Raw genomic sequence first — 21,020 nt, forward strand, 5'->3', positions numbered from 1 at the left:
TGTCGTAGCTTCGTAATTTTTTTCCATCATTCCATCTCAGTCCCTCTCGACCAAGGTGGTTTTGGTGGATGGAATCTAATGCTGACCCACAAAGACGTCAAATATTTCGTTAACTAAGAGTACGTGTATTGGTACCTACTTATCGAGGAAAACTACAGAATGAAGACTGCGGTCGAAGAGTTCCGCGCAAATTTCCTCTCGAACACAAAGCTGATAAGAATCAACTTTCTGATCTGGAGTAGAGCTTTTTGGTTTCTTTCGTGAACGAGAAGCCATTGGTCCCTCGATAAACTAGTAACGCTTTATCTTTTTGCAGAACTTTCTCTCTGGTTTTTCACTTCGGAATTGCTCAACCACTTCTTGCCAATCTTTCTTCTCAGATGGATTTCGAAGATCATAACCATTTTCATTTTCATCGCCTCTTAATTCAGTTTTCTTTAATCGAAACACGAGCACTGTAGGACCATGGCCACGTTTTTGTGGTGCCCACCTCAAAGCTTCATCAAAATTTTTGCTCAAATAAAAGCCATCTCCATTGCTGAAGTCCTTCCCTATTTCACCTTTCCTCAAGTCAATCCCATCCTCAATTATATCTTTAGCATGTTTTTTAGATGTACCGTGAAAGAAAACTTCGAATTCGTCATCTTCTAGCGAATCTGGAAAAGCATTTTCGACTTGATTTTGTGTCCTGTAACACTTCCGCTCGAGTCCACATTTATCAACATTTATTACTTTTACTGCCTCGCCTCGCTCTGGCCAATCGTCTTCAGGAGGAAGATTAAACCATTCATTAACAGTGTCCTCTCTGTATGGAAAGCGGTTCAACTTGATGAAAATGCTTGGGCCATAATTTAACACATATTTTGAAACGGATAACTTGAGATACGAGGCGAGATCACACGATGCCACTAACGGGTTTCCGAGGCTCACCCGGCCCAGCCATCCTAGAATCGCAAACAGACGATTTTTCGTTTCTTCGTAATCTTCCTCATATTCTATTTTCAGCTCATTTCTCCAAAGGATCGCAGCACTCATTTTGAAATACAAAGATACGGGTGTCTCATGCTCTGCTAATTCCATTCAAGAGATTTTCTTACAATGGGGGTAGTTACTTTTTTGCGCTCTCGCTTAACAAAGTCAAAATGATCTGGTCTTACAAAAGGGAATCGCTGCTTCAGTATCTCTGTGATGCTTTCTCTGATTTCGCTTTCCAGCTGGCCTGTTCATAGCTCAAAGTAACCTTTGAGTAGAATCGTATTGTCGGTAACTGCGCAGTCAGGAACAAAGCCATTTTCATTGAGATCTTTAGGCTTGTCGAGGAGATCAACAGCTTTTGGGTGTAACTCTTGATTCATTTGTTTCTTCTGTTTACCTTGCATTGGAGGCGCCATGGATGATTTGTTGCACCTTCAGGCCTCTTTTTTCCCGTATGAAAAGAAGAAAAAGAAGAAGGAACCGAGGTGGCTGTTGCGGGGAAAAGATGGAATGATGCCCGGGGCGATGGAATTTGTCATCTCTCGGCTCGCAGATTGAGCTGAACTTGCCATAAGGTTGTGGGTTCTCATTAACAACGAGATATTACTTCCCGATCATTGAAGAGCAATCTCATTTTGAACACATTCTCTCACAATTTGTGTCAGTTCTTCGCTAACATCACGCCCTCCTCTGTCTGCCGATGCCAGCTCTTTTCATGAGCGTTATAATCGGGGAACTGTGTCCATTATACAGCGTATTTAACTGGGGATGGGACGAGGAATTTGTTGAATAACAATATTTCGAATGTCCGGGAACTTTCAAACACTTTGTCAGAAAAGATACAAGGTAGAAGTTGAATAATTATTTTTGTTGAGTAAAAAGTTTGGACTGAATTTGAACAATTAATTTTGTTGAGTAAAATAAATATAGCTATTGAAGTTGAATAAATATTGTTGTTGAATGAAAATAATTTAGTTGAATATGAAAAGAGAATACGCATTGTTGAACATAAATATAAAATGTTGAATATAACTGTAAACTGTTGAATAAAAATATATTTTGTTGAGCATAAATTTAAGTTTATGGAACATTTGGCTAACCATAGAAAATACTTGAAGACTTCTCTCAGATCCATCTCTCTTGCTTGGGCTACAACAAGAAGGCGAGCAAAGAGGTCTCTGTCAGCTTCCAGCATCACCTCTCTGCCAATCTTAACAGATGAGAAAACTTTGGTGGTAAAGCACAGCTTGAAGCTTGCCTTTGTGTAGTGAGTTGTACCTCCTCCCGATGATGTTTCTTCAAGCAGGTCAGTGTTGTCCCAGCGAAATATGCTGAAGGCATTAGGACTGACAACCTTTTGAAGTATTACATCATGTTCCTTTCCTTCAAGGAGGTTCTCACGAAGAAATGGAGAATACTAATACTGGGTTGGCGGTATTGTCATGGAGGGATGTAGTAGCACAATGTCCTTTTCTTTGTCCCTATCATCCTTGGCCATTCCTTTCCCTCTTACTGTGGCCTTTATCCTCTCTCTGTTCTCTGCCCTTTTCCATTTGCTGCCTCTCCCTTGGGGCTACCACAGAGAAGGATCTAGCACTATATGCTTTCAAGTAGCACAACAGAGTAAAAAAAAAAAAAAGGATGGTTGGATAATTAATGTAATTGTAGAAGTGTAGGGTGGTAAGCATATTGCGCATGTATGATGATGCCAAAAAAAATCATAAACATGTGATAATTCACTGGAAGCCAATGAAGATTAAAAGGAATGGGTGTAACATGGTCATGCTTTCTTGTAAGTTTGATGAGACAAGGAGTGGCATTCTGGATGTGCTGCAACCTTTTTGTAGTGCAGTTAGGTAGCCAGATAGTGGAGCATTGCAGTGATCCAACTTTGGTGGTCTGCATGTGGTACTTCCTGATGTAGTTGTTTCAGAGATAATAATAATTATAATAATAATAATGCAAAACTTTATTCATAGATTTAAAAAAAATAGACTATTTACAGATTCAAGAATATGAATATTAAAATATATACCCTATTGTACATTCTTGTGTACAAAAGAGAATTGTCGTAAAATGACTATCTAAAGACTACTAATAACAATTATAAAAAGCATCAAAAAGTTAATAAAGAAATAAAAATAATAATAATAATAATAGTAATAATAGTTCAAAATAATAATAATTCAAAATGTTTATACACGGTAGCCACTTCAGTTATACAACTGCTACCAACGTGGGCCCTGTAAAAATAAAAATTAAAAACAGAAGACACTAGGCACTATTTTGATAAACCTTGCTAAGTCGTTATTTAGTGGGAAAACCTGTAATTAGTGTGTTACTCTGAGTATACCCGATAACTGGTACAGAGTAACAGGCCACTTTCGTTATGCCATGGACTCCGACTTGTTCGGGTAGGAAGGTCTTCTTCAAAACCTGTTTGTATAGATGAGGTACATTCTCAAAACAGTAGGAAGTTAAAAAAAGGCTGTAAATGCTAAAATCTATTATTAATAACTGCACTTTTATAATAAAAAGCACCCTTAGAAATGTCTAACTTAAGTATCTATGAAAAGGTTTTTGCAGAAAATGGTATGATGTGAATGGATATCACAGCTTCTAACGTAAGAATAGCCCTTGTGAGGTACAGTATCAAGGGCTCTCTTCAAGTCGATGAATAAAGCACCAGTTAGATTTCCTTGATCCATATTTTTTAGAATTCAACTGTGAAGTATGGAGTGCTCTACCAACTGAGCGAACAAGTCAACTGGGAGCTGGTCATCATGTTGGATCCAAATAAAACTTTGAAGTGGTGAATAATGGCTGTAAACATGAAAATCATGTGTGCACTGTAGTTAAAGACAGGAATATAGAATCGATCCTCGCAGTTATGAACACTACTAAACTAAGGACATTAAGGATGTGATTTCTTTATGGTCTAGACCAACAGTCTATTTTGTCGCATAGAGTCAAGGTTAGTAACAGTTACTTGCAGTTATGAACACTACTGAACTAAGGACATTAAGGATATGATTTATTTATGGTCTAGACCAACAGTCTATCTACCCAAAAACTTACAAAGAACTGATTACAGGGATGCTAAACTCACTTTTATATGTGCGTGGTGATGCTGAAAAGTCCGGTTACAAAACTGATAGAAATATCAACAAACAGATGAACATTGTGACTATATTCATCTAGGATCATTCTGAAATTATTAAACTAATCAATAATCAATTTAATAAAAATGAGCCTGGCTAGTGTCCTTCAACAGAGTCTGTCCATTTCATTTTCCCTTCCTCAATGGTTCCCTACTTTGATGCCTACGTGCAGGAAAAATTCAACCCACAAATTTTGCAGTGGCAATGGTATCAAAAGAAGGATGATGGTTATGGTTCGTTTTCTTGTAACAAACCCGACATCTCTCTCTCTCTTTCAGTAGTTCCCTCCCAGTTCAATAAAATGCTGTCAAAAGGTGGTTTCTTTTCCACACACTTGCACACTGTTAGCAAAGCCTCTTGAGTTTACCATGTTTTTCCTTCTATACGTGGTTTTCTCTTTGACAGTACTGTTCAGTATCTGTTTTGGGTTGATAAAGGGAAGATAGGATGGTTAATTCAGCAAATATTCCCCTTTATCGTGTCCAAATTCAGCAGAAAAAAATTGACGCACTATGACGAAAAGTTTCGCAAATGTTAGCAGTTTCTTTACCCCAAATTTTGCAGTTCCATTGGATAAATCTACTTTGAGATTTTAGGATAAATATCTGTCTCAGGTCAGAAATGATAGCCCATGAGCAATAAATTTTGTGGCTAACTTGAAAAATGCCATTGTTTTTCTCATAATTTTGCGTCAAAATAAAGGCAGCCATGTTCTTTATACATGTGAAAACCTGTTTGTCTATGTGAAAACCTGTTTGTCTATCATTTTAAAGTATAAATGGATTTCCCCATAGTCATGTTTGGAAGGACTAAAATAATCCATAAGAATTGCCAACAAATCTATTCCTCCCTTATCACTCTAATTTTTCGCTGTATGGGTCCTTCATTCCCTTAACTCCCGTGTGGGAACAAAATAAAATTTCTCCTGACAGTATCGTCATCAATACAATATCAACCACACATGTGATAAGAATAAGCAAAAATATTACTCTAAGGGGATTATTAGTTGATCCAACACCAATTTTATACATACCCCATTCCCGCCTCAACCGTTAAGCTGCATAAATAACTGACAATCCATTACAATTTACCTTCCATTATTTCCTAAAATCGGGAAACGATGGCGGAGCTCTTCGTCCACATTCTTTTCTGTCATATTCCATGTGAGCTTGATGCCCGTTTTATATTGCTCTTTTTCGGGCCTCTTTAATTGAGTCATTTCTTTGGCTTTCGGCATGTAGACTTTACCGTGATTCTCGTGCACATCACGGCGCAATAACACCATAACATTTTTCAAGTTTGATTCTGTCTCTGGTTTTGTAGAGCCAGAGTTATCACTCATGTGCCTTTCAGGATCTGACTCGTTGCTACTTGATACATCTTCTCCACTTTGAGAGCGCTCCATCTTAGAACTGCAAATTAAAATAAAAGAAGTTCAAAAACCTATGAAAACCTTTAAAGTTCAAACTTACATAATTTCAACTTCTTCACAACAAGCAATGAAGAAATCTTAAACTTTCTACAGTGTAGAAATCAAACCCATATTCACACTTCGTAAGAAGAAATCGTGAAGAAATCTTAATTTTTGAGTGAGGAGATAACATACTAATCAACTTCTTTGCAACAAAGTTCTTAGTGAAGACACCACTCACAGTATAATGACAACACTCTGTGAAGATGCAAAAATTTTGGCTAATCATTGCGTTCCACTGAAAAGATCGATCGATAAACACAATCACAAAAATACTGGATGGTTTTAAACAAAAACGCACACATAAAATAAGTCAGCCTCTTACTTCCTTGTCGTTTTGTTGCGTTCCATTGCTAGCGTCTAGCTCTCCGTTCGATGACATCAAAATTTCTAATTTATCAGTAAGCGTGTTAGTCAAGCTTAGAAACCTAAATGATGTTCTATCCCATGAACTAACCATCCAAATAATTGTTATGTATAATTCCTAACATAAATATACACACACGCACGAGGAACAAACAACAACTAAGGGAAAGACAAACATTAAGTCAACAAATTATGATGCGCGCGCAGCCAATAAGTCATATTGATACGACGTTCGTGACCCATGATACAGCCTCCACGTGCTGATGTTATCGTGACGGTCCTAGTAAGCCCCCCTCCTTTGTAGTGATTTTCTCCAGAGATTAACTTCGATCAATTAATAGTCACAAACAGATCGCAAGCAAAACTTGAACTACCCTGGTGTTCACTCGCCAGTACAAATAGTAAGGCTTTTGGGGTGGTCGGGAGCTGGGGGAAAAGTGAGCTATTAAAAAACTTTGATACAAGGAGAAATCGTGCCGAAAATAAATACATGCATGAGTACAACGAGTAATCCAGGAAAAAATACAGCACTGATGTAACTGTAGATGATGAAAAAAAGAGTACAAGACAAAACAAAAAAAATAACAAAAAAGTCGAGCATAAGGTTTCCCGAAAAAATGAAATACAACTCATGTGTGAAAGATATGAAACTTGACGTTTTAGACAATTAAGTTCTCAATTTAATAACCAGCCTCTGAGAAATAATTTCCTTGGGCAAAAAAATAGTCCTAGTATACTCACTTTGTTTCTCGCACGGGTTTCCTAATTTCTCGGAGAAAACTAATCTGACCGCCGCTAATGGAGAGTAAAGAGACGCGGTTTAGTTTCCAAGAGTCAATAGAAATAAGCAGACCGATTGATGTTTGCTCGCTGATACAACCTTTTTGACCTCTGCACAGGGTATGTATCAAAACATATTTGCATACTATTCTACCACTCGAGCAAATTGAAAGATATGCGTTTCAGCCTTGTTACTTTTGGATTTCATTGTTGCCTGGCTCTTTTGTGTTTGCGTGTCTTACAAAACAGAAGTTTGGTAGATTCCCTTGAATTAAAGAAAGTTTTTTGAGGCACAAAATCTGACATTGCATGTCACGATACAACTTCTTTGAGTTGCAAGAATTTTGCAACTCTGAAAAGTGCGCTCTTGTAAACCTAACTTACACTCCTAAAAAAGGGCCGTGTTAGATATCCACACCTAGGGAAGTTACCTTCACCGTTCTTGAAACAAAGGTACGGAAAACGCCAATTCCTCAGGCCGACAGCATAACCGATACATGACGCTATGAAATCATTTTTCGAGGTCCATTTTTCGCGCTCTTCATCATGACTCGCATCGGAGCTTTCGCCCACCGCTGTAACAGGTTTACACCTTATTCGTCATTTGTTCATCTTCTTACGTTATTTTTCAAATCAGCTTCCCAAATTCAAGCTCACATCTCCCAATGAATCTGCTCCCTTGCTGACAGAAACCAAAGCGAGAAGTGATTATGATGTCATAGAAGGTAATAAAGCAATCTGGTGCTGACGTCATTGATCAACCGATTGTTATGGCGGGAAATTGAGTATAATTGACTGATAACCCAAGCTCTCTCTCTTGATTGAGCAGCTCTGTGATCAATCTGCTTCTTTATTGCATTAACGAGCTCAAAATGACTGATCTTCATTTCTTAATCTGCTTCCTCACACGACACTTTCGACATGGATATCGTAACAATTTACAGGACACGTCATAAATGAACCTAGTAATGGCCTGTTTCTGTGGCTCACTAGTAGATCACAAAAATTAAAAACCACCATTAAAATGGCATCACAGACACAAAATCCACATAATACGACCATTCAACCGCAAACTCCAATTGGCTCACGTAATAATCGTATCCGCCAAGCACAAAACAGTGTATGTGCGCGCGCCTTGCCACTTCGTTTCACTGCGCATGCCACACCAGTTCAGTCGTCTTGGTTACAGTCCCTATCCGCACATCTCTGCTGGGCTGTAAGAGTCTTAAGCATTGAGCCACAATAGAAAAATTAAAATCCGAATAAACTAAGCCAGTCAAATAATCCATCTATTTTTAATAATTTCAATTTTACCTGCCAAGCATAACCCGATGACTTATCAAGTGTGGAAGCTTTTATTGTTTGCCAGGCGATTGTTAATATGCATGTGTCGGTGATTGAACTTTTGTTCATTTGCGCGATTTTACTAAAATAATGATATTAAAGAACTAGACCCATAGTAACCCCATCTTTTCAATTTAAAGCAGAAAACAACTGAGAACAGGAGAAAGCGTAAACGGCCTCTTTAATTTTCATGTGACGAAAGAAATCCCTAAACAGTGGTATGATTCGTGAAGGATGCCTCTGCACGTATTGCACGCACATTTCCCGGCTTCGATTTGAATAACAACAGTTTGAGTAAGGGAGTCGATACACACAATCTTATCTCAGCTTGGCTGTTACTACAGTATGTGCATTAGCATCTTTTTCTTTGGTAGTTGTTTTTTCTTTCTTTGTTTTCGTTGGATGCACGGACTACCAAGCGTTAGGTCACAAAGGGACTCTTAGACACTCAAACATCCTTCATTATGCAGATTTTGTACCTTGCACGGTTAGTTTTAGTTCAGTTGGCTTCCAAGTTCAAGTCGTGCCGTTTCTTGTTTACGAAAAACGCCGATAAGGTTTGTATGTTTTGCTTCTAGATTTTGTACCTTCGGTTTTTGTATTCTATTGTATCTGCAACATTCGTTCTTTTTCAAAGCGCAGAACCGACTCGAAAGAAAACTACTTTTTCTTTTTAAACCTGACAAAGATTGATTGCATCGTCGGTGGACTGTTCAAGAATAGGGTGAAATTCGTATCCGCGAATTCGTTTGTGTGCAGATCTTATGTCAGCTTAGGTACTTTTCTGAACAGGTTCCCACTGTACACAAAAAGGAGAGAGCACAGCATATTTCTTATTTCACGTCGTTCCCCGTGAATTTCTTAAAGGAAGGCCAGAGAGCAAAGGAAGGAAAATCACTTAATTGTACGCACACAGTACCGCTGAGGAAAACTTCCGAGAAAGGAACAGAAAAAATGAAAATTATCAATAGTTGCTGCAAGTTCTAGCCAGATGAGTTAACCACGGTGTAATATTTTCCACAAAGAACGATCCACTTAAAACGGCTTTGGAATAACTCACACAATCTTAAAACCAGACCCCCACGAGGTAAAATACCAAAATTAACTGTTTCCGATTTTTTGGCATGTTGCATTTCAACCTTCAGTGACCGCATGAACGCTACACAAGATTTTTTCAATTACGGGCCACGGAAAGGTCTGTTTTCGTCGTTGAATGGGAGTAATCGTCATTCTTTCGACTGTCAGACACTTTAATTAATAATCTATGCAGGTTCCTCGTCTCTGTTCACTTTTAAATGGCAAGAAAATTCACTCTAAGTAAATTCAAATGAGTGTTCAAAACATTTAAAAAGTTGTGATGATTAAAATGTTTGTTCCCTTTAACGATGCATGAAAATCTTTTCTTTCGTAAAACCGACGTTGAATGAGACAATTTCGCTGAATTCGAGGGAACTATTGCAGATTCTATTCACTGAATTTCTTTAGATTCTACAACGCAATTTATGGACTGAGATCAATACTATGACCAGTAGTAAAAAGCGAAGTAAAGAGCAGGATAAAGGGACAGGGCAAAACTGGTTAAAAAGGAACTCAAAATTACATGACCTTTTGAATGTGTGTTTTTTTTAGGGATTACAGTGAATAAGGCATTCTTCCCTTGCAAGCTGTTATGTTTGCGTGCTGCCAACTTGCCTATTAAGCGCGCGAGAGGAAAAACATAACCCTTGGGAAATCGTCTTCGACAGGAGGTAAGGCTCTTAGATTTATCAAAACCCGCAGGAAACGCATCAGTCTCAACAGTACGAGGCTAAAACAACTTGTGATTGTCGGTTAGTACAACAACACGCTCTACTTATTGTTGTGTAATTAATGATAGCAGTAATTTATGTCGTCCAATTCGGTCTGCACAGCATGAAATAAAACACGTGTGTTGTTTAACTCCAACATGGTGGTCGAGTGTTGATATGTTACATGGTGTAAGAATGGTGGGTTAGACATGAGTGAGACAAATAAATTGATTCGGAACGCCATCGCGTGTAAATCACTGGATGAACGAGTACGCCTGGAAAAAAGCAAAAACTTTACTCTCGAAACAGCCATCAGCATCGGTCGAATGTTCAAGGCCACAAGGGATGGACTACAGGTGATGTCAGGTGAAGACCCGAGAATTGAAGTTAGTAAAGTTACATGGAAGAAGGAATCTTCTTGGCAGCATAAAAAGACGAGAAATTTCAAGAAACCAAAAGGTAACAATGAGCAGGCCCAGAAATGTGACAGGCGTGGATACAATGCACACAAGCCACAAGAAAAGTGTCCAGCAAAGAATGAATCTTGTAATAGGTGCAGGAAAATTGGACACTTTGCCCAAGTGTGCAGAAGTCGGAAAAGTATTGTTAAGGTGTTGAATGAAACACTATTCGGGAGATGAATATTCCAGTGATGAGGAAGGTGCTGACAGGGACTTACAACTACTACATGAAGCAAGTCTAGAAATAAACAGGATCAACGACAACTAGAACCCAGGTGAAAAGGACGAATGGTGTGAATTCCTGAAAGTGAGCAATAGCACCCTGTTTTGTCAGCTCGACACTGGTGCCTATGCAAGTGTGATTAACATCACCCAGCTCAGTCAAATAGCACCAACAGCCCGTATTAAGAAAACCAAGAAGACTTTGGTTTCCCATAGCCAACACCAGATCAAACCAAAGGGTTACGGCACCCTTCCAGTGCGATTTAAAGACAAGGAGTTAAATGTAAACTATGTTGTAGATAGCAAGCAGAAACCAATATTGTCAGGCAAAGTCTGTCAAGCCCTTGACTTGGTTCAGCGAGTGCGTAAAGTAGATGTTAGCCTTAAGGAGCTGTTGAATCAACACCCTGATCTGCAAAATGCATCTGGAGTCATGCCAGGAACCTATTCAATCAAAATTGACCCCACAGCAGCGCCAGTAGTACATGGTCCTCGCAGACAACCCGCTGCACTCCTTCCCAAGATCGTTTCCAAGCTTAAAGAAATGGAGAAGGAAGGGCATCTAGTCAAAGTCACACAGCCCACTGATTGGGTCAATTCTATGGTGGTTTCAAGTCGAGGTGACAAGATCAGGATCTTTTTAGACCCAGGAGACCTGAACAAAGCCGTTAAGTGGGAACATTATCCAATACCTGCAGTTGAAGAAATTTCAGTTAAAATACCTGATGCCAAAGTGTTCACAGTCCTTGACGCAAAGAGTGGGTATCTCCGAATGAAGCTTAACTACGAGTCCAGCCTACTAACAACTATGAATACTCCTATAGGCTGATACAGATGGTTGAAGCTACCTTTTGGAATCAAATTAGCTCCAGAGATGTATCAAAGGACCATGAATGAAATGTTGGAAGGTATCGATCATGCATATGCCATTATGGATGACCTATTAATCACAGGTCGTAACGTTGCTCATTATGACTCGGTACTAGAGGCAGTGCTCCAGCAAGCGAAAAGCTACAACCTCGGATTAAATTTTGACAAGGTTAAAGTGCGCAAGCCTGAAGTCCAATATGTGGGCCATATTATCTCAGCAGAAGGACTCAAACCTGACCCAGGAAAAGTGAAAGCCATGAAGGATATGCCACCTCAAGAAACAAGAGGATGTACACCGATTCCTGGGATCCATACAATATTTGGCCAAGTTCGTCCCAATGCTTGCAGAAGTTGAAATCCCGTTGCGAGAGCTCACTAGAAAAGAAGTAATTTTCCACTGGGATAAGCTACAGGCAGATGCATTCCAAAAGCTCAAAGATATGTGCTGTAAAGCCCCTGTGCTAGCCTACCATGATGTCAATAAGGAAATGACTATACAGTGTGATGCCAGCAAGGAAGCCGTGGGTGCGGTCCTACTCCAAGAAGGAAGGCCAGTAGCTTACGCGTCTCGCAAACTTTGAGAATCTAAAATCAACTGCACCCCAATTGAGAAAGAAATGCTGGCAACTGTGTTCAGTACACAGAAATTTAGAGAGTACTTTCTAGGCAAAACGACTGTGGTTCAGACCGACCATAAACCCCTAGAGACAATTCTCCGCAAACCAATAGTAACAGCACCATTAAGATTAGAAGCAACGATGTAGAAAGTAAGCGATTATGGCCTAAAAGTGGGGTATTTCCCAGCAAGAAGCAAGTTCTCACTGATACCCTTAGCCAAGCAAGTCTGAATGAACTATAAGCGGATGAAGATGAGATACAAGTAAACATGCTGGAAAGAATATCCATTTCAGAGCCAGAGTATACAGAACTCCAACAAAAAACTGCAAATGAGTTCCACGAGCTGTACGCTATGATTCAAGCAGGATGGCCAGAAACAAATTGACAGGTTCTACACAGCATACGAGAATACTGGGAGTCGCGTGATGAACTTGGAGTCTTAGATGGTGTAATCTACAGAGGGATGAACATTGTGGTACCCCCGTCCATGAGACCAGCCATGCTCACCTTAATACACGGAACACACCTTGGAATTGTGAAGTTTAAACAGAGGGCCAGGGAAGGCTTAAGCGGGGGCAACTCTTTGGCCTGGAATGAGCACTCAAATAGAAGACAAAGTAAAAGACTGTACCATGTGCCATAACCATGTGCCTGCACAGCAGAAACAGGATGTCCCATGCTGCCAAGTCCTGTTTCGAATCTGCCGTGAACGATGGCTGCTTCAGACATCTTCGCCTTTGAAGGTCATCATTACCTGGTACTGGTTGATTATTACTCCAAGTACATTGAAGTAACTAAACTCAATGACCTTACTTCCCAGGATACCATCAAAGCACTGAAGGAACATTTCAGCATACATGGTATTCCAGCAAAACTGGTGACTGACTGTGGTGTCCAATACACAAGCAAAGAATTTGAGACCTTTGCCAGAAGCTACAACTTTGAACATGTCCTAGTGAGTCCCAAGTATCCTGTGCAAATGGAGAAGCAGAAGCAGCGGTCAAAACAGTAAAATCACAATGAAGGAAAAACAACGACAAGAACAAAGCACTTCTAGAGTACAGAGCAACCCCAATCCAAGGGATCAACTACTCTCCGTCTCAACTCTCTATGAGACGTAGGCTAAGGACAACACTACCAATAGCTTGTGGTCTGCTAGAGCCTGAGGCACACAACATTAAAGAGATAAAAGCAAGAATGAAGCATGGCAAAGAGAAGCTGAAATACTACCATGATCGTCGAGGTACTAAAGAGTTGCCCCCGCTTAAGCCTGGTGATTTTGTTAGAGTGAAACCCGAAATGGGATCAAAGGACTGGAAAGCAGGGACAGTTGTGCAGCAACATACATCACCCAGATCTTACATAGTCGATGTAGGGGGCCGAAGAATCAGACAAATAGAGTAGCACTAAGAACAGACTCCTCCAAGTCACATGCAGGGTATCAAAGCTGTCATGCGAACATCGAGGAAGCAGAGACAGATCCTGAGAAACCATGTGTAGTGCTGCATGCAGTGCCACCACCCATGCCAGACGCACGTATGGAGAAGCTACCATTAGATTACCAGTCAGACCAGTCAGCCGTAAGGAAAAGCCCAGCAAGAAAGATACCGCTTTCACCTGAAGTAGCAGCGACTTGGGGCTTGACCCTGTACACAACTCGATGTGGCAGACAAGTCAAGAAGCCAGTGAAACTAGACCTGTAATTAATTTTCAGAGTTGGACAGGCATTGAAAACGTAGTAATAATAGACACTGTTAATTGTTTAAACACTTTCTGCTTCTGTTCAGTTACTATATATAAATTTGTTGTTGTTGATATTATCAAGAGAGAGAAGGGGGGATGTTATGTATACCGCTGACCTCGTGTAGGCACAGCATGATATAAAACACGTATGTTGTTTAACTTCAACATGGCAGTCGAGTGTTGATATGTTACAGTGACTGACTGACTTGATTTGAGATGGTGTTATGTTTGAGCCAACTGGGATTCCACGGTATTCAGCTATCCTTTCGCTTCCCTCCAACTTTGAATGTGTTTGGAAATCAACACCATAGTTTCATTTAGTATGGTGCAAGTGCAGTGGATCGTTCAAAGCTCTGTTACCGAGCAATTCAATGATCGAACGAAACAGCTGACAGAGCTGAATAGCAGACCTGGCAGATTGTACCGGACCCAAGGTTGTTTCAGAGCCACCTCAGTCACATGTATGTAGCATGCATTTAAATTTTGGATAATGGTAATTTAATAGATTTATTTTAATATTTTTACATATTATTTTTACACGGTTATTAACTAGTCATAGCTGGCATTTGTGCTGGGTTTGAGTCCAATTGGTGATTGGAGCATTACCTCTTGCAGGGGTGTCGATAGTTTTTCAAGTAAGCTGGGAAATGAAAAAAGTAGCGGGGGTTTTAAGAATCTGCTTGGGGAAGAAGTGGGAAGGGGTAGGAATAGAAATTTTGGGAACAAAAAACCTTGCTGTAGATAAGGACAACAAAACTTTGAAAAGGTTTTGAAAATCAATCATAATTTTATTCTGACAAAACATTTTAGGTTGACATTGATAACACCCTCGTGCTGTGCTAATTGCTCAAAGCAAAGCTTATAAGAAATTACTTAAAGAAAACTGTTTATGCTGATGTGTACTAGGCAGGCTGACAAGATCTTTGTAAGACAAAGTCTTCCACCAACTGGGGCCAAGCACATTCATTTCGATTTCCCGCCACAATTGCTAAAATACAAACGCTGACCTAGGCGCCTGTTAGTTCATTCTAGCTTTTCCCGCCATCAAAGAAGGTGCTCACAAAAGTTACGTAGTTAGTTTTTCGATATTCGACATATCATGGACACTCAGAGTAATGTCACATCTACCGCGGAACTGGAATCTCAGCTGGGCCAAATTATTCTTTCTATTGAAGAAGTTGTACCCCAACGCCTTCGTCAATGGCTGACGGCGTTCGCTTGTAGCAATGGCACAACGAGCGAGATGCTACTTTGTTCAGCTCTGGTGTCTACGAGCTCTTTGCTCGGTCAGACAACACTGAAGCTTTTTGATTCCTACGAGGAGAAGGCAAACCTTCATCTGATCGCTACTGCCCCTTCTGGAACGGGGAAAACACCAGCGTGCCAGAAAGGATGCGTGGAGCCAATCGTGGGCCATGTCGAGGAGAAAATACAGACCAGCATTGTGATTGATGAAACATCATCAAGCGGCCTATTTAACCATTTCCTGGGAGGTTAGTTTTTATTTGACATCGACAGGAGCTCCTAGCATTGATTATTATCCTTGGAGTGTAGTAAGCTTCAGCTAATATTACAAGACTTAATGAATCACTGAAGGAAAAAATTCCTGATAAATAATTTAATGAATTTGAGAAATTTTCTTTAACCCTTTAACCCCTAAGAGTGACTAGCATTTAATTTCTCCTCACAATATCATTCCTGAATCAAATGAAGATCATGAGAAAAAATGAAATGATCACTAAGTAAAGAAGCTCTTGACTGTTAAAAAATTATCCCTGTCAACACCATATGAAATGTATTAAGAACACTGTGGAGAATATTCCTATCAATGCTAGGGTGTAAAGGATTAAATGATTCTCTAGAAGGACTACTGATCTTGTGCCCTCCATTCTTGGGGCTAAGCTGAGGGGCTCCCATATGAAACAGACAGGGTTGCTTACTGAAAATATCGAGTTAAACCCCTAAAGGAGACCAATGTGGACTTGACTCAGATGTAAATAAGTAAAAGGCAATATTTTTTTTCCATTTCTTTACGTGTCCCCCATAGGGTCTTTAATATGTTGTCATTTTTCCTGGAAACACCCAAAGCAAGCTCAAACATCTGAAATTTACACTCCAAAGCAAGACAATGAACACCCCAGTCTGTTTTGTATGGGGGTCCCCCTGGGCCCTTTACTCTGCAATTAAGGGCAAGTGGGTAGAAATTATGGGTAGTATTAGAAATAATTTCAGCTCTAATTTACAATCAGTTGTCCAGGAAAACAGAATATAACCAATTCAGTACATTTTATTGCAGCATCCACAGTGCCAATCCTTTGTGTGGATGAGGCATACTCTCTCCTACAAAGACTAACATATCAGGGAAAATCAACATCACAGACAAGCCTCTCAATGGAACGCCTGTGTAAATGTTACGATGGAGATTTTTGGTACGTACTAAAAGGGACAAAAGGCAAGCGAGTTGGAGTAACTTCAGCTAAACTAGCCCTCCTTGCTTTCACCACCCCTCATCAGTTCCTGGAGTCAGTTTGGCCAAAAATTGTAGCCTCAAAAAATGGGCTGGCAGAGAGGTTGCTGTTTTTTTATCAAAGAAGATCAGAAGATCTTGACCTGGAAGCCATGGCAGAAAACTCTGACTCCCTGGACGAGTTTTCTGTTAAATCTCTTGGCGATGTATTTGAAAAGATATATGTGGAACATAACACAACCCCAGCACTGAAATACACACTGACTGCCACTGCTAAGGAAGTTTTCTTTAAGTTTAGCAAGCCTAATGAAGATGACAGCCAGGGTGCAGTTGCCAGTCCAAGTATTTCTTCAGGTTCAAAGAAATATAAAAACACTTTACGTGTTGCTTTAAATATGCATGTCCTTTATCACCGGCTAACCAAAGCACTTGCCTTGGAGTCAGGGACAACACCCACAACAATCACAGCAGAAACCATGCAAATGGCAATAACTTTCATGGATACTCTTGAGACCATGAAGGGAATCTCAGAGCTGGTGAGTTTAATATAACAATAATGATAATAATAATTATTATAATTGTCATTATTATAATAATCTATTATGGTGACACACCTGGAAAGGAAATGACCATATCCTGGACAATGGGGGCATTTCTTTGTTCTAACACCATCACATTTACTCTACGTCTGTAGATTTAAATTACTCCTGATGAGCAATGCAAGACTTACATGACATTCCCAAGCAAAAGATCACATGCTTAATTAAATTAATTAAGTTTAATTTTTTATTCCAAACTGATTGGAAAAAGAACAAAACAATTCAAACTACAAGATACATGGTTTGCATTATGCACTCAATATTTAGTGGACTGCTGATAACATAAAAACTTTATGGTTTATTTTAATTTGAGCCAAATGGGTTTGTTTTACAGTCTTGCCATCTGCAGAAGTCCTCAGTAGGACTCAAAGTGGGAGTGTTGGGTGAAGACATCCAAAAAAGAATTCTGTCTCTCCCTGGTCCTTTTGTGTGTGTAAGAAGAGTAGTGCGGAGCTATTCTTCTACTAGAAGACCCAGCAGTAAAGCAGCCCAGGAAGCCATGGCAGCCTTACAGGAAGCTAGAATTGGTTCCATCATAAAAATTAATAAGTTGGTAGTCTTCTGCAAAAAGCTTCCAACAGTTGTAAGCCCACATGCAATTGCTGCTTGTGGTTTGACACCAGAACAGTACCATCAGGTATTCCTAAAAAAAGATAATAAAATCACAGTGGACATGCACGAAACTGTCATGAATGCTCATCCACAAAAGGATGAAATTCTAGCATTCTTAGAGGCAACAGAGTAGAACTTTTAATACTGTACTTCTTGTCTCTTTGATATATTTTTGTTGTGTCTTGACTACAACATATGTACATAGCATTAATAGCAAATTGCATACATATTTTATTTTTTATATAATTAGGTGTGTTGAAATCAATCACAAATTGAAACAAAATTTTATGCACAGAAAGATGGTATATAAAAATCAATGTAGTTCGCATTCCTTTTAAATTTATTAAATTAGTATATTTTGATGTGATATTTCAAAAAATGAATGCTCAAAGAAAATAATTACATAACTGAATTAACTAAATTCCTTGGATAGTAAAGAAGGAACATGTGGTAAATCATTATATTTTTGTTGTCTCCTGACTGCATTAGATGTACATAACATAGCAAATTGGATACATAATTAATTTTTTTACATAGGTTTATTAAAAATTTTTCTTAATCACAAATTGAGACAAAAGTAATATTGTGGAGTAAGATAGTTTATAAAATTTATTTTGTTCATGATTCTTTCATATTGTATTAGTGTATTTCGATGTCATATTTCAAAAACTGAACACCCAAAGAGAATAATTACATTACCGAATTAATAATAAAAGTTCCCTTTCATTTCAATCATGTGCACTTTGTTATATCTACTGAAACAACTGCCCAGATTATGTTGGGGGTGATGGTGGGTGGTGGGGGAAGATGTTGAAGTTTCCATTTGACTGGCTTGTAGAACCCTATTCCTAATGGTTACTAATACTGATTCCCTGCCAATTAGTTTTAAAAAAACTCAATTTGGCTAACATTAGGTGGTACTTACAGTATCCAAAAGAGTATGTTTAATCAGAACCAGTTCAGTTCAACCTGCTTTTTGTAAAGCGCTTCAAAGCCTTTAGCCACTTTCTTGATGCTTTGGAGTTTCCCATCTATTTGTTTGGCTTTCTTTGGTTGCAAGGGACTTCCAAGATTTTTTGAAATGTCATGAAGTTTGGAGTAGTATTCATACACTCTTGAAGGTTCAATGCTTAGACCCTTCAAAGATGCAAAGTTCACAAGACAGTCTAATGTAAGACTTTCAATCTCAGACCATCCAGATACTGGAGTTAAACCTTGACTTGTCAGATAATCAAGACTGGAGATGCTCTCTTTGGCCTCGTGTAGTTTTTGCTTGGGTCGGTACCTTGAAGTTGTTACAAGTGTGTATGCCTGCTTGGCAGCCTGGGAGCTGCCATGAGGATTTCCACAACCAACACATTTACATCGATGGGAGCAACCAGCTATTTTAGAGTAGCATTTACACCGGCTCTTGTTACCATTTGGTACTTGACAGCAGAATTTTCTTCCATCCTTCTTGGCAGAACCACGACCGCATGAGCAGTGCTCAGGCACCTGTTCCTTTGGAGAATTATTGCTACATGTACTTGTGGAACTAACATGGGGTGGGATAGCTTTATTCACGTTCTCCAAAGATACCACATTGTGATATAATTCTGGTTGACCAATACTGTATCCCAGAAAAATTGCCTTGGTAGCTGTGCAAGGCAACAATGGGGAAACTGGTACTACAGGCATGTGGTCCAGTGATGTAAAGATGACTATGTTCAGTCTCAGAATCTGGGATAGTGCAATTCCTATGACATACCCCAACTCATCTGAAAAAAAATGAAAGTCTCAGAGAGGCTTTTTGGTGTGCTTAACTATGTAAAATCAATCCTTATGGATTAAACAAAAGGTGCAAGTTTAAATTCCAGAAATAGAATACTCTATAATTAACACCACTTTGCGGCTATTTGTTTTGTTTTGTTTTTTTTACAACGGGTATTTTACTCTTATGTTATTCTTCCGTATGTAACTTCATTCCAAATATAAATTTTTTATTATTGAGAAACCCAAACAGGCAAAATATTCACTATACTAAAAACCTGTAGGAGAAAATTTCCCTTTTTCTTTTTTTTCCACTTTTACAAACATATCAAAAAAGGAAAGAAGAATTTTAAGAGGATGCATGCCTCCCCAACAGAAGCAAGTTTTTCTAACACTCCGCCCATTTAGAAATACAAATTTCACTTTAAACATTTTCTATATTTCCCCTCCAACTCAAGGAATTTCCAATGCCTTGGAGATTTTTTGGAAGTACACAAAAAGAGATGTCATCTGTCCTAACCAAAACCTTAAAGGGATTTGGTATTACTTCATGAAACCTTTTCAATGTACCCAACTTTACTGCAATAACATGCCAAATTAATGTCATCACTTACTTGAAAAGTATCCACATTCCCTGAATTTGTTTACGTCATCATCAAAATGCTTTTTAGGTGACAGAAGGGCATGCTTGTACCTTCCAGCATTGCTAAGCAACTCATTCACCACAAGATCCCGTAATTCTTGGACAATCTTTATGTCACCACTGTCTTCCAATGAAATTCCAAGGAAAACCAAGTGCTTTTGTAGAGTGGGTGAAGATGCCAAAATTTCTTTCAGCTGACTAAGAACACTGAGAAAAATACTATTTGCTGGGCAATCATAGTCCACTGTGGCAAGTTTTAGGCTATAACCCAATAGATTCTTGTTTAGCCTTTCTGAGTGTTCAGCAACTTTCTCTGTGTTGAATGTGGAGTTACTGAACAGAAGTAAGCTGCAGGGCATTAAGTGGAGTAGCTTAGAACTCAACCTGGGATTTGTACATAGTGAACACAGCTGATTATAAAGAACAGACATGTTCACAGCCTGACAAAAAATGATGTAAAGCTCACTGTCACTGAGCCCATCATTGCTTGTGTCATGATACTCAGCACTGCTGTTAACAAACATTTCACACAAAATACTCTGCATGACTTCAGGATCATACACATTAGGAACACTAGCATTCTCAGGATCACTAGACTCTGGGATTATGCCAAACCTTTCAGCTGTGGGTTCAAAGCCTTGTTCATCTAATGCTGCTCTGTAGGATAGGATAGGCCTTACACAACCTGATGGTAATTCTGATGCACCTCTTCTCTCATTCCAGAGGTAAAAGAAGGTTGCCAATAATGCCTCAGCCAATTCACAACCTAGTCTTGATCGGGCTATCACAGCCTTCAAATTTTTGTGGAGATTTTCATTTCTTGTAGAGCCACCCCCTTGCAAAATCCTTGACAAACAGCCTCTTTCAATATGAACCTTCAAATTTTCGATTTCATGCAAAACATTTCTATTCAAAACAGCCTCACCATTGTCAATAATGGACATCTTTCCATCTGTCTGTAAGACATTCAAGGTTACTCATTATGGTTTGTTCATCTGGTGTATCCATCTCTCTAATTTCACCTTGGTCTGCATCAGCTCGGAATATCATTTTGAAGTCATTTATGAAAGACGAGGACAAGTACTGCCGTTTGCTCTTGGGCACTTTTGAGGTGACTCTTTGGATGGCATGAAACAAGTCAAGCTTGACTAA

The 21,020-nt window shown here is 39.2% G+C and overlaps 3 protein-coding genes and 2 long non-coding RNA genes across 5 annotated transcripts in view; 2 read left to right on the plus strand and 3 right to left on the minus strand.

Annotated features, from left to right (window-relative positions):
* LOC149044979 (uncharacterized) overlaps nucleotides 1–3,918 on the plus strand; it is a 29,586-nt gene extending 25,668 nt beyond the window's left edge. Inside the window, exon 3 of the long non-coding RNA XR_016186935.1 lies at nucleotides 3,693–3,918. This is a non-coding gene — a long non-coding RNA (uncharacterized LOC149044979). The remainder of the gene's footprint in view (nucleotides 1–3,692) is intronic.
* LOC149044982 (uncharacterized) lies at nucleotides 94–1,066 on the minus strand. Its single transcript, XM_089207559.1, has one exon. The coding sequence runs from the start codon at nucleotides 1,033–1,035 to the stop codon at nucleotides 292–294; it is 744 nt and encodes a 247-aa protein (XP_089063685.1). The 5' UTR covers nucleotides 1,036–1,066; the 3' UTR covers nucleotides 94–291.
* Nucleotides 3,919–5,223: 1,305 nt separating the features above from the next.
* On the minus strand, nucleotides 5,224–6,165 carry LOC149044983 (uncharacterized). The gene is made up of 2 exons (XM_089207899.1): nucleotides 5,933–6,165; nucleotides 5,224–5,548 (listed from the first exon to the last, which is right to left on the minus strand). Exons 1-2 carry the CDS (start codon nucleotides 5,956–5,958, stop codon nucleotides 5,224–5,226), a joined length of 351 nt encoding a protein of 116 aa, XP_089064025.1. The 5' UTR covers nucleotides 5,959–6,165.
* An 8,608-nt stretch (nucleotides 6,166–14,773) lies between these two features.
* LOC149044984 (uncharacterized) lies at nucleotides 14,774–18,205 on the plus strand. Its single transcript, XM_089206660.1, has 3 exons — nucleotides 14,774–15,291; nucleotides 16,095–16,801; nucleotides 17,199–18,205. Exons 1-3 carry the CDS (start codon nucleotides 14,898–14,900, stop codon nucleotides 17,607–17,609), a joined length of 1,512 nt encoding a protein of 503 aa, XP_089062786.1. The 5' UTR covers nucleotides 14,774–14,897; the 3' UTR covers nucleotides 17,610–18,205.
* Nucleotides 17,032–18,728, minus strand: LOC149044985 (uncharacterized). Its single transcript, XR_016186682.1, has 2 exons — nucleotides 18,402–18,728; nucleotides 17,032–17,507 (listed from the first exon to the last, which is right to left on the minus strand). It is a non-coding gene; the product is annotated as an uncharacterized LOC149044985 (long non-coding RNA).
* Between the last annotated feature and the right edge of the window lie 2,292 nt (nucleotides 18,729–21,020).

The sequence above is a fragment of the Pocillopora damicornis genome, chromosome 5, assembly GCF_964200805.1.
Source record: "Pocillopora damicornis chromosome 5, jaPocDami1.2, whole genome shotgun sequence".
Lineage (NCBI taxonomy): Eukaryota > Metazoa > Cnidaria > Anthozoa > Scleractinia > Pocilloporidae > Pocillopora > Pocillopora damicornis.